This window comes from Salminus brasiliensis, chromosome 15, assembly GCF_030463535.1.
Source record: "Salminus brasiliensis chromosome 15, fSalBra1.hap2, whole genome shotgun sequence".
NCBI lineage: Eukaryota > Metazoa > Chordata > Actinopteri > Characiformes > Bryconidae > Salminus > Salminus brasiliensis.
The window spans coordinates 23743356-23764977 of record NC_132892.1 but is presented as its reverse complement, the minus strand read 5'-3'; the positions used below and the strand labels follow the sequence as shown (position 1 = coordinate 23764977).

Genomic DNA, 21622 nt, shown 5'->3' with positions numbered 1-21622 from the left:
TTGTAGCCAAATGCAGTACAATGCAATTTAGCCTAACAATGAATAGGGCAGTAAAAGAAAACAGCTGGGTCGCCTAAACAATGGCACTCAGAGAGAATTTGGAGGTTATGTTGTTAAGACAACTACACCATGAAGGTTTAGGAAGGAGAAAACACTGTTCCTTCCCCCATCCCTGAACCTGAACCTGTGATCTTCAGGTCACAAGCCCAATTCAACCTTTAGGAATCAATGAAGCAGAGACAGGAGAGCTGTTTGACCCCCTGACCAAAAAACACAGAGGACTGCTAGAGCATTGGAAAGTTTTAGGTAATAATACCAAAAGTTGTGTTGTCGGCAGTAGGCTTCTGATATTAACCCAATAAACCCTAAATTAATACTTCAGTTTTAATCTTACATGGATAACTTTTGTATAGTTGCCTAGTTTACCATTACCACATGGTTCTATTTTAGGGCCTATTAAAGTAATGTTCTAGTTTAGGGCCTACATGTAGGCTTTGCAGGGTTTAAGGGTTTAAAATGTTCTATTCTTGAGAAAAAATTTTACACTGAAGATCTGGTGCACCGCCAGTTTGTAGCTGAAGTATCCATTAAGGCATGGTTCTCACCGGAAGCAATGCAATTTCCATATTTTTGCTTATTTTATTCTAAACACTCAAAAAAAATTCTTGTTGAGATGTTTTATAAATATGGCTATTCAAGTCACAAAAATGGTTGCCCATGTCTAGCACCCTCACCTCCTGTACTGTTTCCATGGGTGGAGGAGGGTCCTTGTTTCGGCACAGGTTAACGATGACCCAGGTAACGTTTCTCAGAAAGGTGATTGGGATGGAGGGATTAATAAATGACAGGAGGGGTTTGACCACGCCCAATGAGATGACATAATCTCGACACTGTGGCCCATCACCTGCAAAGAAAAACATGCTAAGCTTAGATAAAAGACAATAATTAAATTACAGTTGCTCTTAGTTGGCCTTTTGAGTCTAGCTGTAAAAATCTCCAGGAAAAAAAGGCTGTTTGTAAACAGTAAACATTAATAAAACTCCTCCCTCCTTAATCACAATCATATCCGCTTAATCCAGTTCAGTGTTGCAGAGGCAATAGGGCAAGCACAAAAGCTCAGGCATCCCTGTCCCTAGCCACTTTCACAAACTCCTTTTGGGAGATCCCCAGAAGCTCCCAGGCCGGCCGGTAGATATAATCCCTCCAGCGGTCCTGAGTCTTCCTCTGGGTTTTTTCCCCAGTTGGTCGCGCCTGGTACAGCCCCAATGGGAGGCAACCCAAAGCTCTCTGTAATTCTGTCAATAGTTTTGTTTATAGGTAGGAGATTTTAAGATCGCAACCCTCTCTTCATCCTTCATCACTGGAAACAGTAAACCCTCCAGTACCTCCCATTTCCCTATGTAACAGCTGCAAAAACGCAATTAAATGGCTTTATATTTTCTGTGACTAGACAATATTCTGGAGGGTTGTGAGAAAAATATTGATCTATCAAAGTATCGAAGTGTTTGGCATTGGTGGCTGACAGTGGTTCAGTTTAAGTTGTGTTTAAACCCCAACTGTTAAGATAGCTGTGTTGTGTGTACTCTTTAGACCCCACTGGTCTGATTGCATTTCTTTTACTCAGATTATAATCATATGATGGATCATAGGACATTTTTCTTTTACAAAAGCTTACCTTTAAAGCTCTGTAAAAAAGAAATACATGAATCTTTTTTTTTTTAATATATCGTCGCTGTTCAATAAAAACATCTGAAAGACAACTGTCTAAAATGGTGACTTCACAGGAAAAGACAAGCCTTACTTACAGTATCGCAATATGCTGCCTTGCTTATAAACTGTAGTACATTGAATCATAACTCCCATATTGTGGCAAGTATCGCATTGCCAGGTTCTTGCCAATACACAACAATAACATTCTCCCCTCATTAGAAAACAATGACCGACATAACCATCAGGGTCCTTGACTTACAAAAACTTAAAGCCAACTACAATGTTATGCTTTAAGTATCGCTATGACTGCTTCAAACATAGCAGTGTAATGACACAGGCCCATTTTTTTGGATTATGCATTTGCATTCGTCTCTATAAGCAAAATTAAAAGGGTGACAAAATGACTGGAATACCTTTGAAATATGTGCCTTAAAGTAGATTCTGTTGCATCAGTGTCATTCCGACCATTAGCAATTGCACTCTCCCTGTTTGTTACATTTTTCCAAAAACAAGAAGTTGCAATAACACGAATCACCATCCTCATTTTTACGTGCTAAACATTTCTTCAGATTTATTTGACACTATTTGACATTTATTCATTGATTTATGATTATATATATATATATATATATATATATATATATATATATATATATATATATATATATATATGAGAGAGAGAGAGAGAGAGAGAGAGCTCATCTTGTATCACTGCACTGTACCTACACTAAGCCCTTATGCCAGCTGAAAATTCCAATAAGACCAATTATCATTCAAGGAGTAAATCTTTAAGCAGCAATATGAAGGGGAGGAGGGAGGGGCAAAAAATAAAAAACAGGCGTTAACTTACCAATGATGTTGCCCAGTGCCCACACAGCCTGCTCACACACATTCTGGTGAGGGGAATGGAGCAGTCGCAAAAACAAGGGAACAGCATCTAGACACAATGGGTGAGAGAGGAGCAAAAGAGGTCAGTTGGCTCTGAAAGAGAGAGTGAGAGCGCGTGTACGCGCGAGAGAGATATTTACTCGATTCAGCTGTTTAAACAGATTGGTACTTACTGGATTTGACCACGGCCTGCGTCTGCGCTGAGGTCCCTGATGCTATGTTAGTCAAAGCCCAGGCAGCTTCAAACTGCAACGAGGGACTGTGGAAAGAGAAATGGAGATGGACAAAGGCATGGGTGGGTGCAGGGAAGGCGGGACACGAATGGATGAAAGAGAGAGAAATGTCAAGACAGACAGAAAGGTCAGAAGGTCAGTAAAAGCCCAGACTTTCTACAGAGGCAAAAACAATCAGAGAATATCCCCAGTTGGGTGTGTTCCAGGATTAATAACCACTAAAACTCAATTACAAAAATATTCTCGGTCACGGCTTGCTTTTTTCTTCCGTTCATCATTTTTACTAACAGATATCAACTCAAACTCATACTCACTACAAAGACAAAGGAAATTGAGGTTTCTAGAAGCCTTTTGCTTTTTTATATGTATTAAAAATTATTTACATTTAGCAACAGCAGAAAATGTGACATTTATAAATGGCTAAATAAATTGTGTATAAATAAACTGCAAGAAACCCAAGCCACAGCCACCTGTTCGTCAGTTTTATCCTTTACTTTAAAAGTGTATTCTTCTGCACCCTAAATTGTGCACAATGACTGCTTCTCCATCCTACATAGTGCACTACACAGAACACTACAACAGCCTCAAAATACAATCTTCAGCACCCTTAAATAGTGCACAATAAAACCTTCTCCAGCATCCTACATAGTGCACTACAAACGCCATGCAATAAAGGCATCCTCTACACCCTACATAGTGTACAACATAGGCCTCTTTTGATAGGCCTCTTCCATCTCCTACATAGTGCCAGATTCCTGTAGAGCTTCATGCTTTTCTTGCTCAAGCACCCCTGATTCAACCTGTTAATTGGCAGGTTTTGCTGTAAGAGCAGGGACATCATCAAACCCCGTTTTACACCCTACATAGAGCACTACAACAGCCATGAATAAAGGCTTCTTCTACACCCTACACAGAGTATAATACAGGGCTCTTCTGCTTCCTAAAGTGTGCATTACAAATGCTTCAACTGCACCCTTTCTAGTACACATTCAACATGGAGTAATTTGAGACTCCTACTGAGCCTGTCATGCCAAATAGTATTCTTTCTCGACCCCAAGTCACTGTAAAGGAAGGGGAAGTGGATTAGCAGGATCAATTCTCTCAATTCTCTGATGACACTATGGCTGACTTTGCTGTAGACTCAGCTAGAGGTGGGAAATGTTGGGGCGTAATTATATATATATATATATATATATATATATATATATATATATATATATATATATATATAATTTTATAAGATATTTGTATTATGTTTCCCTTGAAGCACTATGCTATGACCGGTTTATTGTCACAGTGCAGGATAATTTGTAATAAGATTAAAAAAATAAATAAAATACATGAACATACTACCATAGTTGACCCCTAGTCTGAAGTAGGCCAAAGAAAAAGAAATCTATACTGGAACGCTGGTCATAAGCTAGGTATAATTACTGTGTGTACACCCACTGTACAGGGCAGTAGGAGCAGGCCTGAAATACTCACATTAAACAAGCCCTGCGAGAACGAGAACACACACACACACACACACACACACACACACACACACACACACACACACACACACACGAGAGAGGGATGAGGGAGAGAGTGAGAGAAAGAGAGATATGGGGGAGGGGAGAATGGGTTAAAAAAAAAAAAAAGCCTGACAGTACACAGCAGAATGAGCTGGCACTTCAGGATCTCCCTCACGCTCCAGTTTCTTTCCCTCTATCCATTCATTCAACCATCCATGCCATCCCACATCTCCCTCCATCAATCCATCACATTCTGTTTGTATCTCTCTCCCTCTCTCTCTCTCCCTCTTTACAGCACACGTACTCAACCACTCTTCCTGTAATCTCAAGCGCTCTGTCCCACACAGCCCTTCTGGCCCCCCCTTCCCACTCTTCTCAACCCCCTCTCCTCACTCTTCATGCCTGCTGGTGCGACAACCTGTAATTCCCTTCGCATTCAGATGGAACAGAAAAGCTGCACACACCACTAAAGCCTTGGATACACTCAATCTCAACCTTAAAAAAACCCTATAAGCCATCTGACCCCATTGTATCCAGTGCTAATATAGTTAGCTAGCTTTATTAACTCCAGATAGCCAATAGAATTAAAGAGCTGATAATGTAACCTTGTCTGCAGTCCTGCTAGCGCCTACTTTGACAGGAAAACGCAAAAGGCTGTTTGACTTGCATGTAGAATACCAATCACAACCTTTCCTATTGGCATACTGAGGGAACTGTGTGCAAACACTGCAAGAAAACGCGTACACATGGACGCATGGGTAGCCAATCAGGATGCATAATATGTCTAACATTAAATAACCAGCTACTTCTGCATCACAGCATTAGCATATATCCTGGAACTACTCACCTCCAACCCCAACTATAAAACTACACCATGATTATCATCTATAATGTCCTATAAATAGATTCCAGCCACAATTCTCACACTCTCCCTCCCTTTTCTCCCAATCCTACTGTGGTGGTGTGGTGCAGAGGGATGACTCACTTGTCGTCCCTCTCCAGGCATTTGACTAGGATGGGGAGGATCCCGGACTTTATCAAGTCATCGATGGGGGGATTTCTGTCACTGGAGAGTAGCTTTCTGCACAGAGGGGGGAAAAGAAATGCAGTTAAGAGCCTGCCAGCATAAACAACACTTTACTCAGCACATTCTACACATACAGCCACTGTTTATTTAAATAACAGTGTGCTGCCACAATTCAAACCCACACACAAATGCTTGCACCAAATTATATCAAATTTAACCAATTATAATTTTGTTAAAAAAATGCCTAATTCCTTGCCCAAAATAATATTTTCAGGCTATCCTGTAATTTTACTATCTATCTTGTCTGGGTCTTTCCACAAGCACACACTGCGAACACACTGATTTATACAACTTTTCAGTTTTCTTAATCATTTGTCAAGGTTATATAATTCTATACATGTATAGCAAAAACACTTACACTGTGGTCTAAACAATAAACAAACAAAAGACTTATCTTTAATGTTTTAATTAATGTAATATATGGACAAAAGTATTGGGACACCTGCTTATTCACTGTTTCTTCCAAAATCAAGGGTGTGTATGTGTATATATAAGATGTAGATATATAGATATAGATTTTGATCCTTTGCAGTGACAATTTGATTGCATTCAGCAACAGCCTTACCCACAACCCATCCTAAAAGTACTAGATGGTGCACCATCATCATATCAGAGCACACAGTTCCACTGCTCCACTGCTCAATGCTGGGGTTTTTTATACCCCTCCAGCCCATGCCTGGCATTAGGCATTATGGTGTCAATAGGTTTATGTTTATCTGCTGTTCTTCTGGCTGTATTTCTCTACAGAGACTAGACAAGCTGTGCATGCACATTTGCATATCTGTCAGCAATGTTTGCAACTATGTAAAGCGTGTCATTCTGAGTAATTCCAAAAAGAAAATGGATACCAGAAATGACTTTTTTGGGATCATTTTTTGTTAAGTTTTGATCCCTTTTAGTTATTTCAGATATAAATGTTATCATAACTTCCACAGCTAAGTTTTGTATTCTTGACACAGCTAATATTTCTTATTTTAGCATAATAGAAATTATCCCAAATGACTTGCATTACATGTTTCCCCTTCTCCTGTAAAGCTGCTGTTTGTGAAATACAAGGTTTGTACCGGACAGCAGCGATACACAACCAACCAGACTTTATTATATCGAAGATTCTGATTTCAGACTATTGAACAGTAGTGTATAGAATACAGAGCCACAGAGGCAACAGACACCAAATAAAAGAAGAACGGAGGTAATCTCTAACCTGGCTGCTTGCACCGCACTGAGCTGTACTACTGCGTTGTCACTTGTGGCGTTCTGCAAAAAAATATATACACATGTAGAAGGTGAAACAGAAGATAAACGAAGATGAAATGAAGTGTGCCCTGAACTGTGCCTTAAGAGCAGCGTATGCAGTCTCCACAGAGTTCATTAATCAGAATCCATTTACCGACATGCTCGCTAACATACATCACAGTCAGCTGTCCTGCACACTATAAAAACACATTCACTCTAGTATGGCACACCCATATATCCTATCTTACCTGTAAGATGGCGTCTAGTGTTACATTTTGCTGAGGAAAGAGGAAAGAAAAGCAGAAAAGGAAGACAGTCATTTTAGGGGAGGGCTTAACCATTTAGCCAAACACTCAACACCAGAAGAGCTAGATCAGCGTAGTCTCTCAGAAAACACATCACATCACATTATTACATTCTTTTTGGCACATGTTTAAATGTACCAAACTCAGTTTTGATTTTGGAGAGGTCATGTGTAGACCAAACTATGCAAAGGAAAGATGCAAGCCCTTTAACACTTCTGCATGTCCAAGTGTTCTCTTAAAAGGCTGCAGCCTAACACAACATGTACTAAAGTAGTGGAAACAGAACATTTGCTGTTTATTAACACAACATTTCTGAGAGAATACAATCCATAATTTACTGCAAAAATAATTATTTCAATCAATGAAGTATCATCACAGTGGAAAAAACACAGCCAAGAAGAGAAAAACTGGACAGAGTGAGAAAACAGTATTAAGATTATTACCCCCTTGAAGTCAGCATCTACATCAGAGTCCTCAAGACTTTCATCTTGTGGGACGTTGCGTTTCTTCAGTAGGTGTTCGTCTCTTTTATTCTGAGGGGGAACGAAAAGTGAGCCAGTTTGTAATTAGACTAAACTAGTTTAGTACACACCAAAAAAAATAAAAAATAAATAAATAAATAAATATATATATATATATATATATATATATATATATATATATATATATATATATATATATATATATATATATATAAAATTCAAACCAATGCCCTATGTGACGAGGTAGGCAATTCACTGAACTGATGGTAAACATGGTGGACATTTTACTGTAACCAGCCATAGAAGACATAGATGGATTTTAAGCCAAAAGATCCAATCAATGATTAGCTGACTTTTCTGTAACTGGAGGAAGCAGAGTAAACACCACTAACCAGATAACCCTCTCTAGAGTCCATCCCTCAGCCCAGTAAAGAACTCAGTACTCTGAACACAGCAGAGCTGACAAACACCCACCGCTAACCACACAACAGTAAACAGCGCAGGCCACATTTACCATGATCACAATTCAGCAGCAAGTCGGAAAGCTAAAGGAAATGCGTCTACAGTGATGGAGTCTTTAGCCCTAGATAAGCCACCATGTGCTCCACAGTGCAGTTTTGGGAATTCTCAGGCTCTCTCAGCTTTTTAAAATGTTGTGACTTTCAAAGTAAAACACATTTCATCTTGAGACACATCGCAGGAAAACTACAGAAACCCTGCAAGATAATGATTTAAGATTGCCTCGAAAGGTCAATGTGGCATCCAGCCCCAGTCTCGATTGGTATCGAGCTGATTCTGCTTGAAAGATAATCAGTATCAGCACCAAAGGAATATGCTATAGCAGATTAACTGATCTCCTGAAGTCATAAAGTCAAAGCTGAAACACTCTTTTAAACATTTAAACCAGATTAGATTTAGGGAAAGAAACAAAAGCACCATGCAAACGTTTAGGCACCCCAAGCACCTCTGAGGTGCTCAGACCATACTTAGCTTGGTTGGGGTCATTAGCTTCTTCAGTCATTGTTTAAAAAAGGGCAGATGACCCTTCTAGCAGAAGGCTGTTTAACAAAGATAGCAAAGTGTTTTCAGGTTCCCTCAGATCGTAACGTAACTAAGAAATGGCAGTAAGCAGTAACATGGAGGTCAAGTTAATGTCTGGAAGGCCAAGAAAAATTTCAAAAAGGGAAATAGAAAGGCAAATAAAAACCCTGTTTGACTGCAAAAGACCTGCAGGAAGTTTTGGCAGAGGGCATGTTGCTTCAAATATTGAAGATTAAACAGACCATGCATTTTAAGGTTCTCTCAGAGAAGTGTCCCACGAACACCCCAACATTATGATCATCATCTCTGAACAGTCCATTACAGCTAGAACCCTCCCTGACCACTCCTACTCCCTGTCAAAAGGCGCTTCAACACTGATTAGTCCATCTGAAAGACATCTGCTAGACTGGAACTGCTCTTCATGCTGTGGTCACAACACTGCTGCACAGGCAGCGAGTGGGCTTAATGAAGCACAAGTTTAATGAAACGGTGCATGCAAACATCTCTTTTGTCCTAACTGGGGGTGTGTGGGGGTGTCCATGCGTGTCACGGGTTGTTGCGGAGATGCCATGCTCTGGTGACACCACGCAGCTGTTTCACACCAGGGCAGATGGACAGACACCCGTATGGCCTAACAGAGGTGCTCTTCCTGGCTTTAGGTCAAAAACCCCTGACTGTGCAGGGTTGGGGGGGAAACCCTGGTCACAGAGCTCCCTCCTGGGGACAAGCCAGCCAGGGGCCTCCGTGGTCACAAAAAAGGAATGGGGGGGGGGTGTGTGTGACCCAAATACTGCCAACCCAAGCCAACTCTCTAATAGCAACAGTGCCTACGTTATAGAGAGGCCCAGTCTGGGAGGGGAAGAGATGAAAATGAAGGCCATGTAACCAGATCACTCAAGACCCAATCCCACCACGCCAACAGACACCAACAGACACCAAAAGACACCAGACACTGAGAACTAGAATTGTTCCAGAATGTTTCGATTCCAGAGTGAAAGAGTGAACGAAGGAGATGGACGAGGGAAGGACATTTTTAGAACCATGTAAATAGAGGAACCCATTCTAGAACAATCTGAATGAAGTTGAGGGAAACACTGTACGAGTGACTGAAAAGAACATTCATAAAAAAACAAAAAAACAAAAACAAATTGAAAGACCATTCTAGAACAGTTTGAAAGAGATTATGATCTAGAACAGTAGAATTGGGAAAGGGAGGGGGTAGAATATTCTAGAGGAGCAAGAATGGAAGAACCTTCTGGAACAGTGAGGAGTATGTTCTAGAACAGTTATATAAAAAGGGACATTCCAGAATAGTTGGATGAAAAGAACCTATGTGCTAGAACCATGGTAATGGGGGGGGGGCTAGGTGGGGGGTGGAGGAGCGCAGTTTCAATGGAACAGCAGAAATGAGAATATAACATTTCAGAACAGCAGAAATGAGAAAGAACATCCTATAACAGTTGAGATGTAAAAGAACATGCTAGAAGAGTAGGAAAAAAACAGCATGTTCTAGAAAAGCAGGAGCAGAAAATCACACTGTAGAACAGCTGAAATGGAAGAGAACATTCTAGAACCAGAATGAAAAATAATATTCTAGAACAGTTTGAGTGAGATGAGGATATTCTAGAACAGTGGGAAAGAACATTCTAGAACAGTTGAAATGAAAAAGCGAGTGCTAGATCAGTGGAAATTAAAGAGGGCATTCTAGAACAGCAGAAATGAGAAAAAACATTCTAGAACAGTTGAAAGGTAAAAGAGCATTCTAGAAGAGTGGAGATGGAAAAGCATGTTCTAGAACAGCAGGAGCAGAAAATCACACTGTAGAACAGTTGAAATGGAAGAGAACATTCTAGAAACAGAATGAAAAATAATATTCTAGAACAATGGGAATGGGAAAAACATTCTAGAACAGTTGAAACGAAAAAGCAAGTGCTAGAACAGCAGAAATGAGAATAAACATTCTAGAACAGCAGGAGCAAGAAAGCACATTGTAAAACAGTTGAAATGGAAGAGAACATTCTAGAACAACTGGAATGGAAAAGAGAGTAGAACAGTTTGAATAAGATGAGGATATTCTAGAACAGAGGGAACTGAAGAGGAGTTTCAGAAACGGTGAGAATTCCGGTTCCGGTTAGAATGCAACAACACGAGCCTAAGTCACTACGTTTTAGGCCATAATATTGGGCCTAACCTTACAACACAGCTGGAACTTCAATCAAGGAGAAGTATGGCCAAGAAAGGCGGAGCAGACCTCTTGGGCAATGTGTACAACGTGACAAATAATAGTGGAGGGAAATCAGTAGCTTTGGTTTCGGATGAGTAAGAGGAGTCTCTTTAAAGCTAAAACTACCAGTAAAACAATGGATGCTATTAAGGAACCGTCAGCCAGATAAGATCATTTCTTCTCAACCAAATCCCAACATGTTGCGTTTGTCTCTCTTCAGCACTGAAGCCACTTACGTGCTAATAGCAACGCCAAACAGCCGCACTGAGCAGTGAATTCCAATGCTGAAGTAGGCCTATGTAGGAAGTATCCTGGCTCTCTCTTGTTTCTTGTCTATTGACTGATGACTTATTGTTCATTGAATCACTTCCGTGGCATTAAAGTGGAAAAATAAACGGTATTGAACAGGGTCCCAGTAAGACAATACATGGGTCAATATTCTTGTTTCCTCCTGTGCAGCATCTAGGCTGAAAGCGTCTGGGCTACCTGCGCTAGAGGTAGGGGGGTGGGGGTCCTGTGTCTGGTAGAGGAATGAGCCTAGCCACTATTGATTTTCCAGGATGAGGGGGCTGTTTAATGTAAACATGTCCACTTGCAGCAGTTATGTCCACAAGCTGAGGAAAAATTTAACAGAAAGCGCGCCAGTGAGCCCAACAACCCATGAAAAACAATGGGGAATGATCTGCGTGGAATCAAAGTGGACAATACCATATTTTAAACGTACTGATCATTATATAAATTATATTAAATATATTTTTTAATCTATAGAACTGCTATTTTTACAACAATCATCCAAACCGCTTATCTCGTTTATACATGACTCGTTCTACAAGATAGATGGGCCAACAAGCACCGCTGGCTGGTGCCTGAATTTACCACTGATGCCTGCTATTATCACTGGTGTAAGTACAGACAGTTTATGACAACCTAGTTTAGAGCATATTCAGCAAATTTTAACAGCTGTCACATCACAACCACAAGTATTAAAAATAAGCGCAGATGTTTAGAGGCCTGGATGAGAATCAATCGATCAATCAGCGAGTCATTTCATAACTTCCTGCCAGCTAAGATAATGCTAACCAGCTCAACCCAACCACCCAGTCATGTCAAATAAATAAATAAATAAATACATAAATAAATAAAAATCCTTATTAATAAAAGAAAAAAATGATATTGCAAACTGATTAACATGTGGGCTAGGACAGGAATTTAACCACACAAAGATCTTCGGCCATTTAGGATGAATGTACCACCCCGTCACGTATTAAATGTGACATGAATATGGCTCCATGTCAGAATAAAAAAACAAAACAAAAAACAACTGATAAAGGTTTGATATGTCTGAGATAAGAACATATCTTTTTAGAGGATGAACAGCTTTCATGTTGTGGACTTCTTAAATAAATAAATAAATAAATAAAAAACAAATTTTAAAATTGCAATGTGGGAAAAGCAACAATTGAATGACTCAAATGTTTTATCATTATGATACCAGACATTCACAATACACCAAATATTTATATTCTGACATCTAATAAGATGGAAGGGACAAAAAAAAAACACAACAACAAAGAAGCTAATTAACCAACACTAGTTACACTCTAGCACTGATAAACTGCATATTTTGTTACAAGTAAAGTGGTATTTGGACATCCCAACATACTCCGAAAAACACACTGCTACATAATTTATCACAGTAACAATAAACTGTCTAAAATGACCCAGCAGTAGTTGAAGAAATGAAGGTAAAACCAAGAGGAGCTTCAGACACAGAGGCCCATTTTCAACTATTCCCTCTCAGTGCACCAACCTCTCGTTCTCCTACACTCGTTCTCACGCCATTTCTCACTGGCACTGGGTAGACCATCATGCGCTCCAGAATGAGAGGCACATGACACGAGGCTGGAATGGCAGCCAGTAGCAGGCGACCACAAGGGACAAGGGTCAAAGGTCAGCATTGTTGGCAGTGTAAACCTGCCTTAAATCAGTCCTCCACACTGCATCATCACACAGTGGGAGGGGAGATGAGGGATAGAGGGGTGTGACGTAAAACAAAGTGAGATTGCGGATAAGAACCAGCTGGCGAGGGTGGCAGAGGGGGTGGGGTTGCTTCGTGTACTCCATCTCATTTCACTTTGCGTCACATTCAGACACCCCATACTGTCTCACACGTGACATCACTAATGAAACCAAGTCACACGTAAAATTGGATAAACTTAAAAGGTTAGTTGCTGTAATAATTCCTACAGAAGGATCCTGAAGTAAACAAGCCTCAAATTGCACAAAGAAAAAGACACAAGCTCCTCCATCTCCAGCTCCACCTGCACTAGCTTTCATACACATCTAGCCAGTGGGCGTCTCCACTAACTTTCAAACACTTCTAGCCAGTGGGCATCTCCACTAGCTTTCAAACACTTCTAGCCAGTGGGCATCTCCACTAGCATTCAAACACTTCTAGCCAGTGGGCATCTCCACTAGCATTCAAACACTTCTAGCCAGTGGGCATCTCCACTAGCATTCAAAAACTTCTAGCCAGTGGGCATCTCCACTAGCTTTCAAACACTTCTAGCCAGTGGGCATCTCCACTAGCATTCAAACACATCTAGCCAGTGGGCATCTCCACTAGCATTCAAACACTTCTAGCCAGTGGGCATCTCCACTAGCTTTCAAACAGTTCTGGCCAGTATGATTTTTTCTTGCTCCGTTCAGTTTAATACACAAATAATCTAAACTAAACCATTCAGAAACGTCAATTCATCCTTATCTACCTTATAGGACATTCCTCTGATTTCTGTCCCAAAACACCAATACATCATCACATGACTGTTGTATCTAACACCTTCAGCTTCAAGAGCTAATATCAGTGACCTCCACTTAAAGACCACTAAAAAGCTTCAAAGAGGCTCACACTGGCTATGCACTTCTGTTGAGAGACTATTGTGAAGTGGGAAGTGTTTGAAACTCCTTGGAGAACTAGATTAAAAGTGCACAGCCATCACCAACAACTACACACATGGTTTCATTTTACAGCGTACTTGCTTCGGAGCGCATCAGAGCTCAGAGAAAACCATGCTGAGCTCAAATTAAAGGTTCCTCTGTGACCTCTCCTCTGTTCCTTGCAGTATTCCACCCACCTACCTGCATACACGCACACATGCGTGCACAAACGTGTACACACACCTTCACTCAGCTGCAGTACATCAAATTCTGTGATCAATATAAGAGACGACAGACATTGCTGCCAAATACTACGTGCTGCTAATGTCAATGAGTGTGTTTAATGAAACGAATCAATTAAATGGATAATGCTAACGAGACTTCACAAATAGTCGGCATGCTGTACGAGTCTAAAAGGGACTCTGCCGATGAGAGGGGACCAGTAAATCGTTCCTGACGACTAATGAAGCTTTACAGAGTAGTGCTGAGGAACTACAACAATATATTCCCAATACTTGAAGAGGTTTAGAATTTGAGACTAGGCCTGGTGGTTACATCGTTTGAAACGGACATCTTCATTTTCATGCGTAAAGGGGGGTATAAATGAGCCTTAAGTGGATTTAAGATCATAATTCCTCCCAAAAACTGTTGGTGAATACGGCCTTGGTATTGTTATTTCCCACTAAACTGCACTAACCAACGCTAACCGACTGTAAAATGGCCCTTTTTTAATCAAAAGCCATGGGCCAATGAGCAGCACATAGCTCTTAAATGTCTCTCTAGGATCAGCAAGGTCTGTTTGACAAAAGAAACAAAAGAAAGGCACAATCTCATCCCACATCAATCAGCAATATGACGTTTGAGACCTTTAATCCTATCTTTGATGAACTAGACCCACTGACCTTTTGCCCCCCACTTTAATGGCAGTCATTCAAAGACAGACAGCACTTGTTGAAGAAGCTCAACATCTTACTTACCTTTCTCAGTTCGACTGTTACTTCATTACGATGTCTTCGCATAGTCTGGAAGAGAGACAGAGGAAGACAGCAAAGGTCAATAATAATAATTCTGCAGCCTATTTAAAAACACACAAACCCCCTTGACCCACCTTAATAAGGCACTTTAGACAGGAATGTGGAATCAGACAATACTTATCCTGTCTTTATGGTGTAACTAATGTACCCGGCTAATATGCAAGTCTCAATCCCAAATGCGCACTCCCGCCTCCGATCGTGTTTTATGAGGACAGCCCTGCCTAAGAAGAAACTGCCTAATAATAAATGAGGTGTAATGGTGCATCCACAATGAAGATCCGAATGGCAGCCTCGGGTCTGGCCACTCCACAGAACAAAGAGGCAACCAGCCATGGTAGCCATGGAGATGGGAGAAACCCCCAGCTGTCACTCAGCAGTACAGAGAGGGGTCCATTTAACTAACCACATGCTGAGCAGATTCAGTCAGAACCGCTCCATACAATCGACAGCCCCACAAACCGACAGCAGGGACAAGCTCAGTGTGTCATTACTCGATCAAAAAGCGATTTCTGAAGTGGTGATGTAGCGGACTGTCATGTCCTTGACAAGTGACAGGAGAGGCAAACCCATGACAACTCCATTCACAAACCATTTAGTCAGATGGGATAAGAAGTGCTGGCTTACAAACGTGTCCAAAAAAAAAAGTCGTCAGGACTTCAGGCAGACTATTCCAAAAACAAACAGGACATGGAGGGAAACCTGCATTCACGGTAGGGGTGGACAATCTTGCAAAAAAATATAACATGACTTTTAGTAATTTAACCATCTAGAGACCATTGTGTACAGTTCTAGAAGTACTAGCTCTAGAAGAACCGTGAAATACAGAGCCAAAATTACTGCAACTTAACATATTGTGATATTAACATCATATTGCCACCCCCCAATTATCTCCCATGTTTGACCAATGAAAGATGTGTCAGTTGGTAGCCTGACCAGTCACCCCTCTTATCAAAATAGCAATAAACCCCAAAGTCGTCGCATTGCAAAAACTGGGGCCATGAGTATGGACCTGCTGTCTTTTTTTGCTTTCTGGAAGCCATTTAGACAAGATGTGGCTGAAAACCAAACTCAACAGGGATTTGTGGAAGGGGGTGGTCTGCTTGCTGGAAATATACCCACAGCCAAACACGCAGAGACTGCTCATGTGGAGGGGGACAGGGGTCGAGGTGAGAGATCGTGTTTGGTCTTATGACTGGGCATCTTAGTTCATGTTACAGCAGTGGAGCCCCACCATGGACTTGAGCAATTCAAAGGCCACGGAGACAGATTGAGGGCGAGAGAGGGAGACTAGGAATATGTCACACAAATGTCAATATCGACACTGTCGAATGAAATCTGGTTGGCATTTAAAATATTGAGAAATTAACCAGAGAGCTCACAGGCATGACTAATGTATAGGGGCTGAAGAGTTTCAAATGAAAATGGCAGTGTAGGAGTGACACATTGGGAGCAAAAAAAATTCCATTGTTTTTTAGAAAGCCACTTATTAGAACAGCAGGGGTGTAAAAGTGACATGATAACATAATACCATGCCTTCATAGTCATTATACATACACACTTCAATCTAATATACTATGACTGTAGAAAATACGGACGCAGTGGTTCCGTTGCCTTCCGTTCTATAGAAACTAAGCCAAAACTGTCCGCCATGTTTTCAAATTTACAACCAGAATCTGCACAGTAGAGACCAGAGGTACTTATTTGGTAGACCCACCCCCACTTCGACCAAGCATGTCTCAGATCGCCTTCGTTGCGCTTCCAGCGCAGAAGCAGAGCGGATTTCCCCCCTGGATCCCAACTTGGAAAGCCAGGATCAGAGCGCAGGGTCAGCCATGCTGGATCAACACCCCTGGATTGAACCCACAACTTTGTGATCAATAAGCCATTGCTCTAATCACTGAGCCACCACTGAACTGTGCAGCCAAACACTGAGATTTGGAATGTGAAAAACAATGTGCATCATGGAGATGTGATGGTGTGTCGTGGGTAATAGGCATTCTACTAATGATTTTTGAGGCCTTCATTGTTGGAACAGCAAAGTCTGCCAACAACCAGCACCAATAAACACTCCTCTCCAGCACATTCATGTCATGTACCACACTCCTCCTGCCTCCCGCTCCAGTCTCGTTAGTAGATTACGCAACAACGCGGATACTGCCTTTTTTTCCTTCTCTGAACTTCTGTGAAAATGGTAAACTGTAAACATAGGATTGAATCAATATCTTAATCAACAGTTACATTCCTAAAACAGTAGATCTGGTTTTTGTTCAGAGCTTTACATTGGCTAATCCTGAGCACTGTATTTTTATGTCTATAGCACTGTTCGTGAACAAGCATAATATCCATAATGAGATCACTCTATTCTATAAAACAGTGATGCACCTGTTGAACCATTGGCAGACCTTCAATTTAATGATCCCTTTGGTGTCAACATGAGAGATGTAAACGCCACAAAATAATCATTAGTTACTAGTTTATACAGGTGCAAGGACACACTTAGCCCACCATTCAACACTGTTCTGAGATATTCTTAAAAATAAAGGTACTACCAGGGGTTCTTTGAGCAATTTTAGTTTCCATAAAGCACCATTTTTGTGAAAGAACTGAATGGTACGTTCCTGCACACATCTCACCTTTTACAAAAGTGGCTCTGCTATGTAGCACTTTGTGGCATTCTTATTTTTAGGTGTGCAGGTAACTTAAGCTGAAAAGTGAGGGCTGTCAAAGGTGAGGGCTGTCCAACAGACATATCCCACATTCTCTTCTCCTATTGTACTTTAGGATAAACTACTTAATCCTACTTTGTACTCAGGGCGCATGATATTATTAGCTTTATTAATGCAAGCATCAATTGTTTTAAATTCTTTCCCTTTTCTTTACCAATTTGGTACTCCCAATAAACCCACACGTTTGAACCACCCCCAAGCACTATCAATGCTTTGGTACTGCCCATTAACACCGCCGTTTGTAACTCCTCTTAACACTAGCAATGATCTCAATTTAAATGTCTCTTCAGCCACCGCATCTTTCTGCCAGGCAGCCGACAAACTCAGAGGAAAACTGCGGGTCCACAGCTCCACCGCGCCAGCTAACAGACGCCTGTGCACCTACCTACCCAGACAGAGCATGGCCTGTGACTTGCTAAATAAATATTGTGAGGCAACCTTTGATTAGAGGTGACAGATACATTTATTTAGCTGCATGTTCTTAACTACTAATAATGACAAGAAAAAAAAAACAATGATTTTTAATAATAAATATTTTTTAACAGTGATGCTTCTCAAGAGTCATTTCTGTTTCTATGCTGATGGATGCTGGATGTACAAAGCTGCAATTCTGTGTAAAAGTGCTGTATTACCTACAGTGTATGTGTAATGAGTCACAGCAGGCTAAAAGCAGTGGGGAAACACTCCATGAGCCAGAGGCCTGAAGCTTCCCCCAGTGACTTGACAGCTTGGCACTGCTGAGACCAACATAATGACACAGTATGTGTGTGTGTTTGTGAGAGTGAAAGAGACATTGAGGGAGCGAATCAGTGTCTGCGTGTGTGTTTGTGCATGGTAGAGGCCGCTAATACTTCGGGAAGACATGCTGGTGCTGGCGCACCTGACATGCTGGAGGCGAACCTCATAACAACAACTCCACAGCACTAGCGAGTGCCAGGCTACACCAAGGCTTATCGCTCTTCCATAGCCACTTCCGGCTTTGCTCTGTTCCTAAATCAAGTTCTGCTATAAGCCAGAGTTTTACCAGGATGTCTGCCAACATCTTTAAAAAGGTATGCCTGTGTAAAGGGTATTGCTCATGTTGTTCCTCTCGTTGTGGTTTATGGAAGACACACAACAATGGTGTTTGGTCAAGTTTTTTTTCTGACTTGGAGATGCTCTGTTGCAGTTATTGCAATGACATTATCAGTGACAACTGTCATCATGCATTTAAAATGTGTGTGTGTGTGTGTGTGTGTGTGTGGGGGGGGGGGTTGTAGAGCAGGGCTGCATGATCTGGACAGAATACCATAATGCAATTAGACTGCTAGGATGTGAGTGTGCAATATTTTTGATCAACCATGACTGGTCTGTATTACTTTGACCAAAAAGACTTGAGCAAAACCCCCTTGGCTTTTTAAAAGGGCAAAAGTACTCTGCAGTCCTCCATGATCAGCATCTCAAAAGCCAATATTATGAATTACAATCAATATCCTGTGCATCTCAATGCTTCATGCATTAGAAAAGCACCAGCTTGTTTGTTCTTCTGGTTGTTAAACGTAGCTCACACTAACCAAAACTCCAGACCACCAGACTGCCTGCTACCTCAGCGTGCTGCTACAGCTTTTTCAGCTTCTATTTATAATCGTTTCATCCAGCCATTTAAGTACCACTTTTAGCTACAGCATTCGTTGCAAATCCTTTTCTTTGAGAAGGTCATGCAACCAAAACATTAAGGGCTGATTTCCCATACAATGATTAATCCTAACCAAGGATTACATTCTTTTTAGTAGAAAAAGCTCCATTCAAAATGCTGTGTAGTCCAGCACTAGGCTTAATCCGTCTTCAGGACACCAGTCCCATGACATCAAAACATGGCTCATACAACTAAACACTAAGACAGGAAAAATGTTGACCACTTATCCATCATGATTGAGGTCTGTTTTATGGATAAGAGAGGGAAAAAAAAAAAAAACGGTGAGCAGATTTATGAGGCCACCCTGCCCCCAGTTCTAGATCGAAAGTGCACAACCGTGGCTCCTTCTCTGGCCACATCTGAATCCAGCTGATCTTCTGTGTACAGCCGGCTGCTCTGGGGGCGAGACCTCTGGAATGAAGCTCATCTTAAATTCCTGGAATAGCTGAAACAAGAGTGGAGATGGATCCTTTTGCTTCGTCCAGCATCTTTGGCCATGTGCTTGGTGGTCTGCGAAGTAGTTATCCTCTCAAAGATACACTCACTGTACTGAAGCTCACATGGGGAATGCACAGACTAAACAAACTCAAACGGCTTCTCAAATGGGATTACAGAGGGATGTCTGATTTCACTTGCTAAGGGAAGAGCTCGCTATGGGTTTTGCAACAAGTATCTAGCTAGAATGCACATCCGAGAGCATGCAGTCTTGAGCAATACTGCATGTACAACGTCGTCCTACTACAGTAGAGGGGCACTAGGGATGTTTACGCTACATACAATGGTGCTCGCTGACAAGCCAGGGCACCTTCACTGTTTCAGGATTAGTGTGTAGGATTACAGTGATACATGGTTAGTTTGACTACACCAACAACCTGCATGCATGACAGCGACCTGGATCACACAAGATGCTCAAATGGACTCGATAGGACTTCCTGACCTGCTTGTTTCCAGACACTTCTATGCTTGCAGTCGGGTAAAACCAGTAGCAGACTCGGGCCTCCTTAGGCATAATTATTGAGGTTGCTTAGCCAACAGTCTACTGAAGGACTTGTCTATGCTTGACGACATTTATCCTCTCTAACTTCTTTTAAATGGTCTGTTTTAATAGCCTGCCCACCTCACAGCCCGTCACTCTTCACATTTATGCATAAAAGGCCTTGGTAAAGTAACTACACCAGCAGTGAGCCACTAGTAATGAAAGGCAAGGCAGCTTGTGCTAGCTTCGTTAGCTAGCTAGCTGCCTGGCTAACCAACGTTGACACCGGCACAAAAGCACATTCTCGCAGTCAGTCCTGACTTTTAGATCACAAACACACTCTTAAACCCTCATTCAAGAGGTCTTCGTAGATCCTGGGCGATAACACGACACCTCTGCTTCTTTTCAAACGACATTTATGCGTGCTAACGTTACAGCTAGCTAGCTACTGCTAACTAACCGGCGGCTAGCTAGCTAACGTTAGCGGGCGAGTTCAGTGAATTCAGCTTAGCTCAAATTTGGTCTCGTCGGCCAAAGCGACGGCAGCCGGACTCTGGAGAAAGGCCAGATAAATAAACCCAGTTTACTGACACTTCACTGCAGGTTTCTTACAAGCAGTGATGATAAGTCAGGAGGTTGAGATGCAGGAGTTTAGAGACATATCAGCGATTAAATAGGCCTTCTGTAGGCCGCGCCCGCTCCGCATGCGATGGTGGTGGCAGCTGGCGGAGAAGGAGGGCTTTCCGGACTCGATGGCTTCTACAAGACCCAGCTTACATCCAACTCGAACAGCAAGGACCACAAAATAGACCCCAAACATGTGTAAATCGAGCCCGGTGCTTAATAAGGTAACCGGTGAAATCAAAGTAAGCCAACATGCCGCTTAACAAACGTACCTCGACATCTCGCCCCTTGTTTTTAAAGCTCTTGATGCGGTGGTTTTCCAAGCCGGCGTTTTCGGCCATGGCTGTGTGTGTGTTTCTCTGTCTGTAGTCCAACGCTCGGAGCTCCGGCGAGGGGAAGTAGACAGTAACACTGGAATAGAGGCGAGCAGTGGTGGTGGGGCAGCAGCCAGACGTGACAGGACGTGGTGGGGGTGTAGGGAGGGGGCCGGAGGAGCCGGGAGGAGGAGGAGGAGCCGAGAGACGGGATTTCAATCAGGGACGCACCAAAATGGCTAGCCGGCTAAACAGCATAAGAGTGTGTCTGCGCGTATTGTGCGCACCTTCTTCGTGAACTAACTCCGTTAACATGTAAAATATGCGGCATAAGTTGCTCACCGAGGCGCCTTTACAAACGCCACGGGTCACAAAGTTCAGAGAGAAAGGTAAACACGTTGCCGAAGTTAGCAACGAAGCTAAAAGCGGCACACGGCGTTTACGTCAGTGTGCGTAAATGTTGCGCATGTTCCAGCAGATGACCCAGCTAACGTTGGGAGTCTTCATAGGGCACAAGTGTGTAAGGGATGCGTCAAATTTAGGGGGTGGGGGTCGATTTGCCTTTTGAGAATCGATTCTTACACGAGTAGATCGATACTGGGGGTTTGACTTA

General features: G+C 41.9%; 1 protein-coding gene across 1 annotated transcript in view; it reads right to left on the bottom strand.

Moving 5' to 3' along the window:
- kpna3 (karyopherin alpha 3 (importin alpha 4)) overlaps positions 1-21157 on the bottom strand; it is a 29788-nt gene extending 8631 nt beyond the window's left edge. The window contains exons 1-9 of the mRNA XM_072656669.1: positions 20968-21157; positions 14638-14682; positions 7420-7509; positions 6920-6949; positions 6640-6692; positions 5334-5429; positions 2772-2857; positions 2561-2647; positions 735-904 (exon numbers count right to left, since the gene is read on the bottom strand). Of these exons, the coding sequence (XP_072512770.1) occupies positions 735-904; positions 2561-2647; positions 2772-2857; positions 5334-5429; positions 6640-6692; positions 6920-6949; positions 7420-7509; positions 14638-14682; positions 20968-21036 (726 nt within the window). The 5' untranslated portion in view covers positions 21037-21157. The remainder of the gene's footprint in view (positions 1-734; positions 905-2560; positions 2648-2771; positions 2858-5333; positions 5430-6639; positions 6693-6919; positions 6950-7419; positions 7510-14637; positions 14683-20967) is intronic.
- Positions 21158-21622: the final 465 nt, after the last annotated feature.